Raw genomic sequence first — 19,543 nt, forward strand, 5'->3', positions numbered from 1 at the left:
TGACCGCCGTGAGGGGAAGGTATCGCAAACCGTTGTTGCTCGTAAGACAAACGTTCTGGTTTTTTGTTTTTTTGATGTAGAGGAGTCGTCTTGGTTTACAGTGGAATATTTTTTCTGCTGCTGAGGAGTTGAGATGCTGGCGGAGCGCAGAGAGAACAGCAGGTAGGGAAAATGAAGAGCTGGGTGCTGAGCTTGTCTCCACGGCGACCAGGGGTTTGTTAACTGTTAACTGGCAACGCTAACCTCTGTGAATGCAGCATGTTTACTGTTATTGCTGATGTATCGTCTCTCTGTGTCACCGCCAGACTCGTATCAGCGTTCAACATTTAGGCTGTTTGCAAAATGCTGCAGAGCGACTGAGCAGCCGTGTGTGTTCATGAACAAAAATACCTCGGTGTCAAGAGTGACTGGAACATAGAATATAGTCCCACAAATATCTTCTCCCTGATTTTCAGGTTGAAACATCAAGTGGTAACAGAGGTAAACCGTTTTACAAGGCACTGTGCTCCTGCTCACTTAGTTTGCCCAGTGCTCTGGCCCACACTGTCACGTGACACCTCAAACTACAGGTACGTAGAGGAGGTCGGGGTTGTGTAGAGCTCTGCCTGCCGAGGATGGTTAAAATGTTATGGTGCACTGGGCCACCAATACTGCCAGTGCTCCTGATGGCCAGACTGTGATGGTTAATTGTGATTGGGGGGGTGTAAAGGGGCAAATGTATGGAAATGCTTGATATTAATATTTAAGTCAAGTGTGTCATATCCATATGACAATTATCTTTGTGAGTTAAATTACAAATTTGCTCCTAATATTTTCTCTGCTTGTTGACAGGCAGATATTTGGTATGAAAGCCACTTGTTGTTATGGTTACCGTTCTGCGGTCCTGACACATTGCTGAAAAAAATATTTGCTTGGCTGGAACATTACTCTATGAACATCTGTACTGTGAGTAGAAAAATACACTCATTAGTTTCCTCTGTGATCTCGAGGAAACAAATCCACATTGGTCAGAATTGTAGCTGCGCCTCAACATGAACTGACTCAGGTAGAATTGAACTGGTGGTAATGGTCTGCCGTGATGACATCCAGGGAGGAGGGTTGTCAACCTCCAGACTTGTTTGACATGAGATCATTTCCTGGCTCGTGTTACACAGGTCAGACATTAGCTGTCAAATGAAAACATGCTTCAGTAAATAGAAGCGGCTCTTTGTTTTCTGAAATGACAGATATTTTGAATTGTCTTCAGTCGGCTATCGTAGAGAGGCACAGTAACAAAACCTCGGGCTATGTGTCACAGTGGACACCAGTCACACCCGCAATCAAAACATTTGGCTGGCGGTCGGTGGGAATGTCCCCCCCCCCCCCCCGTCCTGCACAGACTTTTACTTTCCTCTAATTTGCATTTTGATTTGCTATGTTATTGTCTCACTCCTGTCAACCCATTTTTTTTGTCTTCTCCGTTGACTTCGGCTTCCACCCACCGTCATAAACTGTCATGCAGGAGACATTTTTGTGATTACATCACTTTCTCCTGAGAAAGAACCGCACAAGCCTTTGAAGAGTCGGGCTTTTCCAGGGCATCGGCTGCCTTCATCTCCCAGGAGCTGGTGCTAACTCTGTGAGACATTCATTGAAGCTGGCGTGCGCTTAAAGAGAATGCTTTGAAAAAGACTGGAGGGCCAGGAAAGCAGGCTCAGTTCCCCCACTGCACAGGAGTCAACATTCCTCTGATACCACCAACTTACTTTCTTTGCCTCAGCCAAGACAAGACATGGTTTTGATGCTGTTTTCCCTTCGAATGACATTAGTCGTGGTTATATTTTGTACTTTCATAAGAATCACGAGCTTTAAGTTGGTATCATCTTGTTCAATTGTTCTGCAGTCAACCTGCAGAGTATGCACCAAGCTGTGTGCCTGCAGGTCAACTGCTGTGCATTCATATTCACATCAAAGTAGAGACATGAGCAGTTTAACTTGTTTGGTTTTATTAGGACATAAAATCTTCTGTCGCAGCCAAAGCTGCTCAGTGGCTGTGCTGGAGATAATCACATCCTGCCAAAGCTTTGCTGGAAATCCAAAGTGACTGGGCTCATATATCCCAGTTCTTCTCAACCGTCTCCTTTTTTCAGGTGCATTTATTTTTCGCTCCACACATTTCTGGATCAACAGATAAGGCTTCATATGTCTGAAGCGAGTATAAGTGCTCTGTTGCCAAAGGCGTGGGCCTCATCCTTTTCCTGGATATGTTTCCAGATCTGATGTTAAAAATGGATGAGATTAAATTGGAGACAAACACATGATGAAAAATCAACATATAATTTAATATGTCAGCTTTCTTCTAAATGCAGGAAACTTCAGGAGAAATAATAATCATCAAATGCAAAACAATTCTTCAGCTGTTGTTATTTTGTTGACTTGTGCACTTACACTTTAAAAAATGTTTCCAACAATATTCAAATCCAGTTTTCCTTGTTAGTTTTGATCACTCTCATTTGCTGCTTCACATAAATCATGAACATGATTTGTGCCTGAGTCACATCTGGTAGATTTTCATCAGCAGTGAATGGAGGTGTAGACGACAGTTCCCATGATCCCACTCTGCCTCACGATGTCATCAAACGCGATCCCTCTGGTATTGTTTCGATGTCTCATGTTTTGTTGTCATACCTGTCAGAGGACTACGTTAAATACTTAATGTACTATTTAGAGCAAAGTGTCCACAGAAGAGTGGATAAGTGAGAGTCGCCACGAAGCTTCAGGCAGTCAATCAAAAACATAAAGCAGCTTTTAGGTAAAGCTATTACTCCTCCCTGAGCTATCAATTAAGTGACGCTCCATCAAGGCAGTAATTTATGCACCCAAATTTAATTTCCACGTCTCATATTTTTAGTTTTGACTGCACTTAACAGAGGAGTGTTGACAGGAATGTACAAACAGAACTCAAAGTGAGGTGTCTCGGGACTAGTTTCTGTGGTATTGTGACGCTCGCTGCTTACCAAGTAGGTGGAGTGAGTTGTAATTCTACATTTGTCCGTGGATCGCTGCCTCCCCCTTTTGTTGATTTTCCAGTTCAGCCTTATGCTGAGTCGTATGACATGTGTTTGCCCCAGTTTGTGGTCCCGGCCCTGCTGCGCTCCGACTCTGCCATTCTCTCGGTGCTCTTGTTTGCTTCAGTGGCTCCGTCAGCAGTGTCAACAGCAGCGTTCAGAGATAAATGCAGGGTTTGATCCGCGTCAAGGATACATCACAGAACAAAAAAACAGGTGGGACTGTTTCAGCTTGATCTCATAGGATCATTATATGAGGATCATATTTGAATTTATTAACATTTTAGTTGGTTATAAGATTATTGTCCTCACCAGACTAGTTGAACACAGGATACATCCACCAAGGCCCGACAGTCCCTTTATGAAACCACATGTAAATGGGCTAAATCCATATTTTCACCAGTTGAACACACTCATTCATATCGATTTTTAATCAAGATCCATTAATTATTGTCTGAGAAATTTAAGAAAATGTGGAATGTCTCTAAATGTTAAAGTGATTAAAAAAATAGATGATTCTTTCTTGTTCTGGTTTCATCCACCAAGTTCCGTAAAAATTCATTCAGTAGTTTTTGCATAGTCCTGCAGAACAAACCCAATGAAAAAAAAAAAAAAAAAATCCATCCATCCCACAAGATGACATCTTATGTTGATTCCATGCAAGTCGCCTCGTAACCACACCTGAATACTTTCAGATTAAACATTTCTCTGGGTCTCAGTAGCCGTCACTCACTGGGACTTTTCCAAACCCTGCAAACAAGTCCAAGTCGCAGAAGAAGCGTCTGCTGTTTTCCCCATTTCCTCCTGTTTCATGTTGAACTTGCAGCTCTAAACAGGAACCTCAGAAAACTGGCCCAGTGAGCTGGATATTTTTAAACCGCCTACCGGGCCGACCACCACCACTTCTGCTTTTGGATTCCCAATTTTTGACATACTGCAAGATTTTGTCCTCGACTGACAGCTTTTCAACATGTTTGTCTGTGACTCAGAGTTTCCACTCCAGCCAGCAGCTGAGGACCGGCCTTGCTGGTGACGCTGATCACTTCATAACCCCACTGCTGTGATGTGCTGGCTTCACCAAATGTGCAGTAGATCTGTGGCTCTCTCTCAAAGCCTTGGCCCTGCTACGTCTGTTCCTCTACCGGGAGGATTCAATTTGTTTTATTTACGACTGTCATGTGGGTATCGTGGATTATTAAATGAGAAGCAAGGACCAAATATAATACACGAGTCGGCGCAGAAAGGCGAAGGGTGTTGGCAGTGGAAGTTGATTAGGCTGCAGCAGGGTTGAGATTATCTGACATGACTTGCAAAAATGTGAAGCAACTCTTTCTTCCATAAACATGAAATGATAAGACACGTTAAGGATATAACATTTGTCCATGTTAATGCAATTGTTGAAATGGACGTTTTCTGCAACATTTACAGAAAAACATTTTTTTTTTGTCAAATGTCCCGTAACTGCAACAAATTGCTGACTCAGTTTGTGACGTGCAAGAGCAGGAAACATGTTCACGATAACAAGACACTGTTTCTGAGCCCAACTGTGTCTGGGTGGAAACCCTGTTGATCAGTTTACGACACACACACACACACACACACACACACACACACACACACACACACACACACACACACACACACACACACCCTGTGAGCGGTTGTTGGGAGGGGGGCCTTAAAGACGCAGGATGTAAAACCAAGTGTTTCAGACAGAGCCGGAAAAGAGGAGCAGCAGCAATGGACAGTCTGAGAAAGAGAATGTTAATCTTTTCCTCTAATGGCACAAGTTAAGGTGAATAACCTGAATATTAGCAGAATGTATCTCCTGTATCTCAGAACTCCAGTTTCTTGGATTATGTTTTGCAGGAAAGATGGAAATCCAAGCAGCTATTAGTTGCTGATGCTACGTAGTTATTGTCATAATGTTTTCTCTCCAATGCAGCAGAAATGTTTCTCGTTCAGAGCTTAGCTAAGAACCATCTCCAGGTTCAGCCAGCCTGTCATCACTTGTTGTGTCTCGTCTGCCACCAGGAAGTATAAATACTCTGAGGAGGTATTATAAACTCTTGTATGGCAGCGATGGCTGGAGCTCTACAGAGTGTATAGGGTTACAGAGTCAGAGGTCCATATTAAACATGGCCAACATTTTAAATAATGTATGTCAAAGTCATCCCTGTGAGAAAGACAATGGTCAGACTGCTGTAAACGCTTTGTGTCCGATGGGTTTTTTCTATTCTTGCCTAATGTCACAGATTTCATCACCTCTGAACACAGCTCATAGGAATTCAACGTTCTCCAGTTCTACCATCTGTGCAGGTTTTTACCGTACACTCCATCACTGGCAGCAGAACAAGGCGGATCATGATGTTGGGATCCACATTGTGATGATTGTCAGTCAGCGAACAATTAACAATACAGCAAACACGACTGCTTCGGTTTACAATTGGTGAATCTGAAGACCTGTCACTGAAAAACAAAAATCTAATTTTTCATCAAACTCCATCAGTCCCAGCAGCAGGCAGGGTGATAATTTAGTTGTTTTGTGTGGATGTATACTGAAGGGTTTTCACTAATGCCTTATCTTAGACAGACAGAACTGCATGGTGGTTAGTGAGAGCGATAGAATTGTGGATTCTATCGCTGCCAACACAGGCTGTATTGTAAATGTCAGAGCCTGATTCTTTTGTCTCTCTTGATCTCAATCATGCGTTTAAAATGAGTCTCAACCTAAATCCTACCCACAGTTCTTTATTTTCTAATGAAATTTGCTTTCAAACTGAGCAGAGTGGCTCGAGGCACTGATGTGGCAAAACTAATTATGTAACTCAAAGCATGATTAGTGCAGCATCTTTCACTTTCCTTGATTTCTCTCTTTTTTGTTTTTTGTCTTCCAACACATTTCCAGTCGACTGATATTTAGGACAGAAACCTTCACTATTTATTACTTATTCTTTAAAGGTCCAGTGTGTAAGATTCAGGTGAAAGGGAACTAATGGCAGAAATTTAATGTAGAATAATCCTCATGATGTTTTCACTAAATTGTATGAGTTGTAGTTTTCTTTACCCCAGAAAAGACCTTTTATATTTAAATACTTTATATTTACATGGAGGGGACCCTCTCTACGGAGGCCGCCATGTTTTTTACATTAGTCCAGACTGGACAAACTAAACACTTTTGAGTTTTTATGACAACTGAAGCTGCCACAGGTTCTTCTTCATGTTTGGAAGGAGAGCGTGATGTGAGGGGTGTTCAGCTGCAACATGACACTTCACCACTAGATGTCACTAAACTCTACATACTGTACCTTTAATTTTATGAAAAGGGGCGATTGGCTGCTTTTTCTGTGAAACCAAGTACTAACCACGTGAAGAGGTTTAATCCCATGACACTGCTCATGCTATAACCGTCTGTACGCACTCACGGGCAGCATCAGGCACTTCAGATTAAAGTGTACTAAATGGCGGATGTTGACTAGAATTGCAGTTTGAGTGTGAGTTCATGCAGAGGGCAGCCGTTCTCTGTGGGCAAGAAGGAGTTATTAAAGCCTTCGCTTCACAGTGATTTCATTTGTGCCACAGATGCCACGTTCCTGTGAGTCAGAAAAACACTTGGAAGCTTCTTTGTAGTCGCCTGTCTCTGCCATGCTCTTCACATTCTATCAGTCTTTCACGACAGTCCTTACAGGAAGTAGAGGCGCGAGGAGAAAGTAAATGTGTCGAGGTGCCCGCCTGGGAAAAGCAGAACTTGAAGAAGAAAGCTTTCAATAAAGGTTAACCTCAGGGAAAATCTAATAATTGTTCCATTTAGCTCTTAGGGCATTTTCACCTTCCTTTTTATATTTTTTGTCGTAGGTCTGGTCTAACAACCTTTTCAAAGGGGGGGGGGGGGGGACATAAAACATGTCAGGGATCCTTAGAGTCCCACAATTATCATCATTCTTCTTGGTGGTAATGAATATTTCACATCAGTCGAGTGAGCAAATTTGAAAATCTCTTTAATTAACGTGTGGATTGATTGGCAATGATTATTTCCACCAAAGAATTCTATAAAAAAACGAGTATGACACAGGTACACAAAGAGAAAATCACCAGTGCCAAATCCAAATCTTTTATTTTTGGCTCAGAGTCAAGTCTAAGGACTTTAGAAATACTAATATCCCCAAAGGGACAATAATTGTGATATCACAACAACAGAATCACATTTTATATACAGCCAACAGATGGAGAAGTTGGCCAAGAGTGAATGAGCCCCCCTCAGAGGGGCGCTCACCCTGAGGGGGGGCTGGTTTGAATCCAGATTTGTTTAGACTTCACATAAGTGGCTGTGGAGAGGGAATGAAAAATGCTCTCTGAATTCTCAGTAGCTACTTCTGAGCTGTCACAGAGGAAGTGAAGCATCGTGCTGCTGGAAAACATGGTTTTACTGGCAGGTGTTTGGGAATGTGTGGAACAGAGGCTCTTTCCCTTCACTGCAGTTCGGTTCTGCAGTGATCTGTGTCCGGTACCAAATACAACAGCATCATATCTCACACAGGGATACGTAGATACAGATGAATGATATATGTCTCAACTTCCTCCCACTATCCAGAAATGAAGCTAAACATTTGGAGAAATAGGCCAATTACTGATGCCATGGTTAAAACATTATTCACATCGTCTTCTCAAAGCATGATCTGTCTAACATCTGACAAATATGTCATTAGCCAATTCCCTTTATTTCATTTAATGAGAGCCATTTATTTTTACCAACAGCCTTTCACGATTATGAATTTTGTAAGTAACCTTTTCCATCTTACGTCTGTCCTCTACGGTCTCGAGCTTCTTGCCCAAACCTCATTGTTACAGGAACTGTTTCGTCAGTGTCTAAAGTGAGCGTAATTCTCTGCGAGGACTGAACTTCCTCCCCTCAGGAAAGACGGACTACACAGTAAACTGTCATGTCTCGTCATCATCCGTGGAGCCGGCCGACTTCCTCAGAGGACTGAAAGTGAACTGTCAGTGCTTTTTAGCTGTGGTTCACCTCAGGTCCGCTAGGTGACCAGGGACGTTATATCAGCCAGGGCAGTTATCTATAAACCAGATATTCACATAGAATAGTTTTTGCAAGACTTATATTAAAATGGACAGAGAGCATTTCCACTGGTTACAAAAATTAAAAAACAACCATAATTTAAGTTTATGGCCTCAATTTCTAGTCTTATTCAGAACAGCGTGATGTTCATTTTATGTTTTTACCTACCGACACAGTGTGATTGACAGCTGGCACTATGAACTGGGTGCAGTGTAGGCGGGCTCTAATTCTGGCTTCACCTGATCTCCCAATTTCTGTTGCTTATCAAAATACCAAACTCCACAAGGTGTTGTGGCAAGTCCATGCCTTTGAGCTGTTTTTCAAGTACAACATGTTTTGCAGTTCAATATCCAACATGTGTGGAAGAGAAAGCCACCGTCAGAACAATGAGGTGTAACCAAACACACGAGTAAATCAAGAAAGGCAGGAATACAAGGAAAGATGTATTACTAACGGCTATAGCAACATTTTTCTCATCATGGCCCACATCCCTACGGGCTCATGGGATTATCACGTGGTCAAACGCTTTTTCACGGTCACCAGCATCCGTGAACCCTCGAGCACGTTACTCTGTGTCAGTGCAGTTGTTGAGACGCGAGGCCTATGTTGAGATCGATGAGCAACAGTTCCAGTGCTTTCATCCAGTTTTTATCACTGGATGTTTATCTGTGTTGTGTGTAGGCTCTGCAGCTCGGTGATGTCTCCTAGCAACCATCTTAAAGATAGTCTGGAGAGAACAGGATGTGTGGTGATTACAGCCGATAATAAAAAAACAATTATTTAACGGAAGACAGATATCTAATTGCTATGGTTCAGAGTCTGTTGGCCAAACAAAAACAAAATGTGTTCTGAACAAACACGTGTTTTTATCAGGAAGCCAATAAGACATCAAGACTCCTTTAATACAAACATTTATTTTATCTCATACTTTTTGAAATACTGAAGCTCAGTATTTGAAATTATAGCTGACTTTCAGTACTGATTCCAAAGTGCCACTTGTTTCATGTTCCTTATTTAATTAACCTTTAACTTAATTTAACGCTAACTCGCTTATTTAACTTATTTTTTTGCATCGAACTACCAACCTGTCAGTTGGGCCTGTGCCTCCAAAATCTCAAACCGATAAAGTAAAATTCACATTCAGATATTCCTCCCACTGTAGTTTACAGTTTTTGACCCTTGATGCTGTGGACATGGTGCAGTTGGTTAGAAACAGTGTCTAGATTTGATTCTCATCCCCACAGGATGTATTGAACTGCTGTGATACATGTAATTAACGCCCGCTCTCTCCTCCACAGGGCTGCCTTTGCCCTGACAAAGCCGCTCAAGATGAACATGGTGAAGAGGATCATGGGTCGGCCGAGGCAGGAGGAGTGCAGCCCCCAGGACAATGCGCTGGGCCTGATGCACCTGCGGCGCCTGTTCTCCGAACTGTGCCACCCTCCTCGCCACATGACCCAGAAGGAGCAGGAGGAGAAGCTCTACATGATGCTTCCTGTTTTTAACAGGGTAGGTCACACCAGGGGGCTGAAGGAGGGCCGGAGGTGGTCCAATCACAGGCTGATGAATGTCGATCATCGCCATTACAATTACGGAGATTAATTAATTTAACAGCTGACAGATTGAGAAAGAAAGAATCCATTTCTGGTCGTGGGGATGTGTGAAGCTAGAGTTCAAGTGGACCTGACTACAGTACGCAGGTGGTCTGGGACGCATGTGGCCACCATCTTTAATCTGTGTGAATCTCCGCCTACTCAGCTGACTTCCTCCGCCCCACCACAGTGACCATTTGTTGATTTGTTTGTAGCCACGACCACAATGTCGACACTGATCCACACGTAATGATTAATACTTTCCTTAAACTGGTCAAAATCTTTCTTTATAACAGATCTGCATGAAATTCACTCAGCCCCACCTGACTCCTCTCTCTCTTGCTCACTCAGACACGTATGCACGTACGCACAAAACACACACAGACATCGGACACACGCGTGAACTCAGCCTTGGTAAAAACAATATCATTCGGTCTATGCAAACACAAGTGATGTTCGTGTTTATTTGCATACAGAGCGGTGAGATCCAATCACAAGTGGTCACATTAGTCACGCTCACATTTTCATACCGGATGTGAACACATGTACTTAACGCTGTCCACGTGTGAGCGTATCTCTCTGGAAGGACGTTTATACCAGGTCTGAACGTGGCGACTCCAACATCATGGATTTATACTATGGATGGATTGATGTGAACTCAATGAATGTCATGTCACCTGGGATTTATTTTGCCCTGACAGATTCCTGCAGCTAAATCTTAAGGAATTACGCCGGTCGACTTCTGTAGGTTTGATTCATTCAAGCTTTGGCTCACATAAATTCTCTACAATGAAAATGTCCAAACTACAATATATGGAATCATCATCAACTCCAGCACTGACACTTGAGCTCCACTGTGATCAGCCTGGTCTCAAAGTGCAGATCCTGAAAGACTGTTTGACAAAGGGGACCTTGTCTCATGCACACCTGGTCGACAGGTGCGTCGGAGAGTGAAGTCACGTAAAGGCGGTGAACTCCCTCACAGTGTCAACACCGAGTTTAATCAAACATCTTAACTGAGCCACAGGCGGCAACACAGGCCCCGTTCAGACCTGGTATCAACATCCGTCCTGAGGGATACGATCACAAGTGGGCAGCGCTTCAAAATGTGATGTCGTCTCCCTTCTCTGCTCCATATTTAAATACACATTCACATCATTTCTGATGGCAAAGACAAAATTATGTTTAGTCCGGAGTGACTCAGTGTGTTTTTGTGTCTCTCGGTGTGAGGAGGAGAGACAGACAAATAGTTTTACAATGTTTGAAAGTTTTGTGGCAGTGACCACAATCAAACCAGGATGGTAAACTGTAGCATGTTGGAGAACGTCAGTATGTGGTCCTTCATTGTGGCCCTGACCAGTTGTCATCAGGTCACTGAGGACGGATGTGAACACAGGTCTGAACAGGGTCAAGAAACATCTGAAAAGACAAATACCTGTTATGTAGTACTACACAAAGTTAGGTTTTAATAATCCTTTGAATACATTTGAAGCAAGGAACAAAGAAAACCAAGTAGTTTTTATTGCAAGACTTTAAACAGGAACTAGTTAAACAGTTATTGGACTATAAATACAATATAGTTTTAATATTGATTAATACCATTCATAATATCATAATCTCACAATCAATCCTCACAATTTGTTATTTTTGGTCAATAACAAATTCTCTGTAGAAGCAACATAAACTTTTTGTGTGTTTGAGTCAACAGAGCAGAGACGGCAGGACTTGTTATATTTAGTCTTTGTTTCTTTTACTGTGATGGAGAGTACGCCTCTCTGTTCTGCAGCCGATGCTGCGGGCAGCCCCCGTCGAGTGTCCTCATCAAACTGGAGTGCCTCACCAAGGGTCTCTTGACTTGTCAGCTAATTACCCCGCGCTGGCTGTGGTTCACTCACTGGTGGCATAATTCATGTCAGAACTCAAAAGTCGAGTACTCCCCGCTGCAGCAGGACACTGGGCTCCGGCCCTGCTTTAATGTTGGATTTTTCCGGATAAATAAATTCACTACGAGGAGGCTCAGGCTGCACTGTGTCCGCTGTGGTCGTGAAACTAGAACATAGCAGGAACAACCCAGAGATGTTAGTCAGTCCACCTGCACTCTGATGATTCCTGCTGCAATTTTAGTCTTGAAGGAATTAAATAAATAATCTTTAAATGAGAAAAAATCCCTTCTTTTTGAATGCCCTCGTTATCAAGGGATAGAGGTTGTCAGTAACCGAGCAATGTGTACCATCATGCATTCTGCTCCCACACGAGAGGAGAAGAGAGAACTTTATGATGTCTGATCTCATATCTCTTCCAAGGCCCAACAGTCCCTTAAATTCAATGAAAGTCCTGAACCTGCATCAGAATGTAATGGGTTCTTCCATGTTTCCTCCAGGTCTTTGGAAATGCTCCACCCAGCAGCATGACGGAGAAGTTCTCCGACCTGCTGCAGTTCACCACCCAGGTCTCACGTCTCATGGTGACGGAGATCAGACGAAGAGCCTCCAATAAATCAACAGGTGAGCCGGAGGCCACGTAGATTCACAGCGGTGAAGATGTCATGGGAAGCTCTCGAAAACATCGATGTATCTACTTGTGTGGCTTGGTTTGTAAAGTAATAGATGTATTACTCCCTCTGGATCGTCACTTTATGTTCTGATGCTCAGATTGTTCTGCAGCTGTAAGAAGTAATTGTATAACGTATAAAGTATTCGATGCTGTGTGTGATCATATGAGCAACAGAAGGGACTTCCTCTCGTTTATTAGAAACAGTGTCTGGCTTGTCTTGCAGTAGATTAAAATGTATTGAATCAAATCGTTTAAAAGTAAAAGTTCACGTCAGGAGATTCTTTTTCCGTAGAAATGTGTGTGTTAGTAAATGTCCAGCTCTCTGTCTCTAATTTTTCCTTCTGTATCACCGCTCTCCGTCTCCCTCTTCTCCAGCCATGTGGCTCGTAGTTTTCGGGCAACTGATTTTGCGTCAGCACAGTCCGAACGCTCGCTCCTCCAGCTGGTCACCACGCCTCTGTGGACTGACTCAGGGGTTGACTCATGCTCTCAGATTACTTTGCTCTGTCATCATCAAAATAACATTTTCCCAAGCACGTTTATTTCTCCACCTAAAAGAAACATCATATATCTAATACAATATGCAACACCGCTGCCCCCATCCATAGAGATGTTCCAATACCAGGAGGAATCATGGGGATTGTTTTCTTCTTAACATTCCATTGTAAAACTACAATCTGCGTTAATATAAAATTATATTTTCCTCCTGCAGAAGTGGGTTTTCAAAAAATACAAACTCAAGAACCCCAACTGCAGCAGATCTGATCATTGTTCATGTGTGTTCGCTCCTCCAGAGGCAGCCAGTCGAGCCATAGTCCAGTTCCTGGAGGTGAACCAGAGTGAGGAGGCGAGTCGCGGCTGGATGCTTCTGACCACAATCAACCTGTTGGCTTCATCCGGACAGGTTGGTTTTTACAAGCGATGCCAGTGTTTGCATCACGGTGTTGTTTTCTTCTTCACGTGTGGCTGTCGTCCTGTGAGTCTCTGTGTGTTGCTCTCACACATGTGAACGTAGATGTAATATGAAATTGGGGGAACATCTTGTATAAAGCAGTGTTCTGTATCTATTGGGCAGAAAATAGCGTCCTCCTCTGTAAGAACCACGAAACAGGCACATACTTGATATTTGTTTTCTTCTCATGCTTCCGTGTCGCACGAATTGCACCATTGTCACCTTTTGAAAACGAGATCGAGTCAACATTTGGGTTTGTGTGTGAAGCTTCTTCTTCACAACGCAACACCACTCTGCATAATTCAGAGTCTCAGCTTCCTCTCTGTCTGTGCTTTCAAGCGGCGGCCAGCAGATTTCTTTTGAGGTTTTGGGCCTGCATTCCTCTGGGGGTCTTGAGGGGAGCGTCGCTGGCTGCCTGGCCGGCCGGCCGCCTTTCTCTCCTGGTCTGCTGCACTTCAGAAATGTGTCTTTGTTGTTGTTTTTTCACTCCTTCGGCAGACATGTTTTTAAAAAAACCTCTCTCCATTCTGTTACTGACAAAACTCACTCGCACGCTTCATGTAGATGAGTGAAAATAAATATTCTATTCAGTTTGTTTTAGTGGGTTTTTTTTTTGTGTCGACTAAAGCAGAGAAATTAAAGGATAAATGCCTCAAGTGGGAAAATTAAAGTGCCTCTGCTCGCTGTGTACACAACATTGCAAAAATACTACCGCATAGGTTTGTACACAGACAAAAGCTGTAGATACAGATGGATCACACGACTCCACTTCCTCCCACTATCCTGAAATAAAGCCAAATATCTTAGAAAGCTGCCATCTTGCACCCCTGACGTCATTCGGAGCCAGACTCTGTGTCGTAGCCACCGGTGGATGGGGTCCCAGTATCGAGGTCGCTCTGAGAAAAGCGCTCGACCAACCACGAGTCTGTCGAAGCTCCATTGTTTCCAAACATCACCTGTCCGAGGTGCTTGAAACCTCTGTAGTCGTGTGGACGGTGATTAACCCTCTGTCACATAATTACAGGTCATCTTCAATCGTCAGAACCCGAGTGTTTGAACCGCCAGTCGTTGACCTGTCCTCCGAGCTGCTGGCGTGTTTTCTTTTTAATTCGCAGTTGAAATAAGAAAACGTCCATTCATCCATTCTCATTTGTGTCCACTGTCCGACCTGCTCCTCTGTCACTGTGAGAGAGCAACAACAGTGTTGTTATACTGCAGCATGAAAGAAGAAGAATAACCCACCGAACAAACACCATTGTTGCTCGTGTGTGAGTGTGCGTGTGTTGTGTGTGTGTGTGTGTTGTGTGTGTGTGTAGTGTGTTTGATGGGGAGTGACTGGGTTTAATGGATTTGTATTCCTTTCCTCTCGTGTCTCAGACGGTAAAACAAAGGACTCTCCTGGCAGCCGGCCTCCCATAAACCTGACGTCACCTCCCTCTCATTAGTGCTCGTCTTTCCTCTCTTTTTTTCTTTTTTCTCACTCACTTCCTGCTCTTCCTCTTCCTCTTCCTCAGATAATGAAAAAAGCAATATTTTCGTTTGTAGCTCTGCTTCTTACATCCACGCTGCCTCCTGCTCTTTTTTTTATACGACGCCCTTCACGCTCTGCATTCCCAGTGCACTCCTCTGACACACACACACACACACACACACACACACACACACACACACACACACACACACACACACACACACACACACACACACGTCCAATAAAACGTCTTTGCCTCTCTGGTTTTCTTCCTGATTGACGGTTCAGCAGTAACCTTGACCTTAAAGCTGCAGCGGTGCCGATATGTCACAGCCTGTAAACAAACACAGGCACACACTTCACATCGTAGACTCACAAGTGCTGCTCCAGATTTTCATGAAACTGATTCACTGTCAACTACAAACACCTTCCACCTACATCCACTGTCAGCGTCGCTCTCTCCTTTTTCTCTCCCTCCCCCTCCCCCACTCCCATCTCTCCATCGATCAGCTCAGGGAATTTGAGTGAGCACCTATTGTGCTCCGTTATGAGTCCAGCCTCTCGCTCTCTGGGACAGACAGTCCTGGAATAAATGGTAGGGTCATTCTGACCGACCACTGTGTGTGTGTGTGTGTGTGTGTGTGTGTGTGTGTGTGTGTGTGTGTGTGTGTGTGTGTGTGTGCGTGTGTGTGTGTGTGTGCGTGTCTGTCTGTGTGTGTGTGTGTGTGTGTGTGATTGTGGGAGGCAGCGTTTGATTATCTGAATCATTCGCCTCAGTGAGCACAGACCCCATCTCTTTCTACAGCCCTTTTCCCTGCCATCAAGACAGACGACACACACTCATAAATACACACACGCAGTAGAGTTGTGGGAAGACACACAATAAATACACACACACACAAGGCCTGTTTCCCCTCAGAGAGACAAAACCATGAATCATAACGTGACAGTAAATATACCCATTTAGCAAAGTCACACTGAAAACAAAAACACATTTTCATCTTTATTAGAGCTGCAGAAATCAGATGAGCTCGTCTGCAGCGCTCGTTTCTTCACGTTAACGCCGCCTGGGTCATTGTCATGTATCGATTTTCACGACGCAGAACGCTGCTGCAGAAATTAAATTCAAGCTTTAAAACGTCTAACGAATGGATCTCAACATGGTCCTGACTCTTTTGTGAAATCAATTTCACACGAATCCCTTTTTTTTTTCTCTCCTCCCTCATCAGAAAACGGTGGACTGCATGACGACCATGTCAGTCCCCTCCACGCTCGTCAAATGCCTCTACCTGTTCTTTGACCTGCCCCACATGGTTGAGGCCACGGTGGGCCCGACCCCGCAGCCTCCGCCGCCACCACCGCCGCCGCCTTCCACCCAGGAAAAGACCCCGGTGCAGGGCCAGCCGGAGCTGCCCCTCGCTGATCGAAGGGTGCTACTTCAGAAAGTCTTTGTCCAGGTAACATGACACGAACCCTGAGAGACGTATTCAACAAACTGGGGCTTCTCTCTTTTGTTCTCAGCAGAAATCAGTTAACCGTCCTTTTCCACTCTTGCAGATCCTGGTGAAGCTCTGCACCTTTGTGTCCCCGGCAGAGGAGCTGGCCCAGAAGGACGACCTCCAGCTCCTCTTCAGTGCCATCACCTCCTGGTGCCCCCCACACAACCTGCCCTGGCGGAGGAGCGCTGGGGAGGTGCTCACCACCATCTCCAGACACGGCCTCAGCGTCAACGTGGTCAAATACATACACGGTAAATACAAACAAACGGTACATGTAGGATGTCTGCGCACAGACATTGGCTCTAGACTCCTCCTCCTTTTTCTGTACCTCTAACCGTTGCGCTCCTCAACCGCTCCGCCCACAGAGAAGGAATGCCTCGCCACGTGTGTTCAGAACATGCAGCAGTCCGATGACCTCTCCCCGCTGGAGATCGTGGAGATGTTTGCCGGCCTCTCCTGCTTCCTTAAAGACTCCAGTGACGTGTCACAGACACTGCTGGACGATTTCCGAATGTGCCAGGGTTACGCCTTCCTCTCCGACCTCACGCTCAGACTGGAACAGGCCAAGGAAGACGAGTCGAAAGATGCACTGAAGGACCTGGTCAACCTGGTCACCTGTCTGACTACATACGGAGTGACGGAGCTCAAACCTGCTGGTCTGACAACTGGAGCCCCCTTCCTGCTGCCGGGCTTCGTTCTCCCACAGTCTTCTGGGAAAGGTGAGTTGATGGTATTAACAGAAGCTAGCTTGTGAAATATGTTCGAACCCTGAGAAATCTCAAGGAAATAGGACGTTTAGTTTTGGTTGATTAAATCATACGTGCTTCACCCGTCGCTTTGTCCCTCTCTGCTTTAACGTCCGGGACAAACAACGTATGATGAAGGAAAAACCTAGCCAGTCAGCTAGTTAGCCAGTTGGCTGTTTTTCCCCTCCGCTGTTTGAATTGGTCTCGCTCTATCTCACAATGCTACAAAAGGTTCCTTGAGCCGCCCCCGGATCCGGATTCAAATTAAATGGATTCTCTCTTGACCCATGTTTTTTTTTTGCATAATCCTGCTGACAAAGAAAAATACTGGGGTGAAAATATAACGCTCTGATGTCACAGTAATGAAGATGCTCCGTCCCTCCTCTATCCAGAATTACATCCCAGTGATTTCCTGATCACAGAGCCTTTTACTAAACTTCCAGACTACCACCAGCCCAGTTTGCCTAAAATCCCTGAGACAAGAAAAGAATGACATGTTAAAAAAGTCTTGTATTCCCCAGCTGCCGCATCTCTCAGCCGAACTTAATCCCTGAAATGACTTTGATGCTTGGCTGATCCCAGCAAGCTTAACCTGTTGACTGACACCATGGCAACTCTGCCGCCTGTCACACTGCCGGAGACGGATGCCCGAAGCCTCTTGCATACAAATGGGCTCTTTCCAGAGATGCTTTAGTGGTTTCCAGAATTTGTCCTGAGCTGCACGTTGACTTCTAACTGCCTGAGAACATCTCCTCTTGTAGTGTTACTCACAAATATACACAGAATACACACAAAACACGACGCCAAAAATCTAAAAAGAAACATTTGAAATTTTTCAAATCCTCAGTAAAAGACACACACGATGAAATATATTTCTGTGTGACAGATTTTAACACTTGTTATCGTTGTGTGGGCTTTTTTTTATTTTGTTATAACTTTTTTTTCTGCTCTCTGCCAAGACGAAAAACACAGAAACTGTCAGTTTTATAACCTCGGACACAGAGACGGTCCGACACTAACACATTTAGCTCTGCTGCGTGTTTTAACATATGCACACAAACACACAAACACACACACACACACACACACACACGGACACCCCTAATGACAACTCCAGCTGCGTGCAAAGTCATTACCAGAAGCCATCACGGTGTGAGGGGTCCGCTTATTCGCCTAATTAGGCCGCCACATTCTCTCAACGGTTGTGGGTGTTTTTCGTGTGTGATGACACATTACTCCGTTGCTTTTCTCGAACGCGTTCCCACGTGTGTGAGTCGCAGCTCGTGGATCTATGTGAGCTACTCTACCGCAAAATGGAGGTTACCTGATGAGTGCAGTTTGTGGAAGACATCCATCTTTCCGTCCTAAATTAGAGCCATATACCAAAACCTAAATCATCTCTGTAACTCTCGGTATTCTTTTCTTTCAGGCCACACAGTACGAAATATCCAGGCCTTCGCGGTGCTCCAGAACGCCTTCCTGCGAGCCAAAACGAGCCGCCTGGCCGACATGCTACTGGACGCCATCGGAAACATCTACTCAGCAGAGCCGGCAAACTACTTTATCCTGGAGTCGCAGCACACCCTGTCGCAGTTTGCAGAGCGCGTGGCCAAGCTCCCCGACGCCCAGGCCAAGTACTTTGAGCTTCTGGAGTTTGTCGTCTTCAGCCTCAACTATGTGCCATGCAAGGAGCTGTTCAGCGTGAGCGTGCTGCTCAAATCGAGCACGTCGCACGCCTGCAGCATCACGGCCGTGCGGACTCTGCTGAAGCTGGCCAGGCACGACCCGGTGTTCAGCGACGTGCTGCGGGAGGTCGGCCTGCTGGAGGTGCTGGTCAACCTGCTGCACAAGTACGCTGCCTTGCTCAAAGACCCGGCCACGCAGCAGCAGCCACACAACAACGACCAAGGTGAGGCGCTAGGCTTTTGTTTAGCAGGTGTCTGGAGTTTATCTTTCACTTATGAAGAAGCAGATGATCCTCAGAGGAGCTCACTCTGACGTTTGTCACTGGCAGCTCCACCGAACTGAGCAACTGACTGATTTGATAAATGCGTATCAAAGCAGCGTACAGTCATTTACCATGAGAAGAAGCAGGACCATGTTTAAAACCTTGAGGTCTGACCTGAAATGCACTGAGCTGATCTGAATCACAACCATATTACGAACCCATTAGACGCAGTTGCTAGAAAATTAAATTCAGTTTTACTGCGTTAAGATTTTCCAGATTCTCAGGGCATTCCCTTATACGCACTTCCACACAATCACTGTGTGTCTCTAATGGAGTCATGATGCCGTCTGATGTCGGCCTCGCCTCCCTCCCTTTGTTTCCCCTCCATCTGTAGCCGACTGTAAAAACAACACGGTGGCGGAAGAGCAGAAGCAGCTGGCCTGGCTGGTGATGGAGACTCTGACTGTGCTGCTGCAGGGCTCCAACACCACCAGCACTAATGCAGGTAAACACACACACACGCACACACACGCACACACGCACACACACACACACACACACACACACACACACACACACACACACACACACACACACACACACACACACACACACAGGTGGGACAGTTCTTTGTTAAGACAGTTCTTAAATGCTAAGCTAC

General features: G+C 44.8%; 1 protein-coding gene and 1 long non-coding RNA gene across 12 annotated transcripts in view; one reads left to right on the forward strand and one right to left on the reverse strand.

Moving 5' to 3' along the window:
• Positions 1–19,543, forward strand: part of wdfy3 (WD repeat and FYVE domain containing 3) — a 71,518-nt gene that overhangs the window by 6,138 nt on the left and 45,837 nt on the right. For 8 of the 11 annotated variants that reach the window (XM_069523310.1, XM_069523312.1, XM_069523313.1 and 5 more), the window contains exons 1-9: positions 1–162; positions 9,420–9,630; positions 12,094–12,217; positions 13,061–13,170; positions 15,919–16,146; positions 16,247–16,439; positions 16,554–16,907; positions 18,364–18,843; positions 19,277–19,387. In XM_069523310.1, the coding sequence (XP_069379411.1) occupies positions 134–162; positions 9,420–9,630; positions 12,094–12,217; positions 13,061–13,170; positions 15,919–16,146; positions 16,247–16,439; positions 16,554–16,907; positions 18,364–18,843; positions 19,277–19,387 (1,840 nt within the window). In that variant the 5' untranslated portion in view covers positions 1–133. The remainder of the gene's footprint in view (positions 163–9,419; positions 9,631–12,093; positions 12,218–13,060; positions 13,171–15,918; positions 16,147–16,246; positions 16,440–16,553; positions 16,908–18,363; positions 18,844–19,276; positions 19,388–19,543) is intronic. The other 3 variants (XM_069523315.1, XM_069523320.1, XM_069523316.1) reach the window with 1 other exon arrangement.
• On the reverse strand, positions 1,969–3,985 carry LOC138407431 (uncharacterized). The gene is made up of 2 exons (XR_011240835.1): positions 2,997–3,985; positions 1,969–2,667 (listed from the first exon to the last, which is right to left on the reverse strand). It is a non-coding gene; the product is annotated as an uncharacterized lncRNA (long non-coding RNA).

Source organism: Paralichthys olivaceus, chromosome 4 (assembly GCF_024713975.1).
Source record: "Paralichthys olivaceus isolate ysfri-2021 chromosome 4, ASM2471397v2, whole genome shotgun sequence".
Lineage (NCBI taxonomy): Eukaryota > Metazoa > Chordata > Actinopteri > Pleuronectiformes > Paralichthyidae > Paralichthys > Paralichthys olivaceus.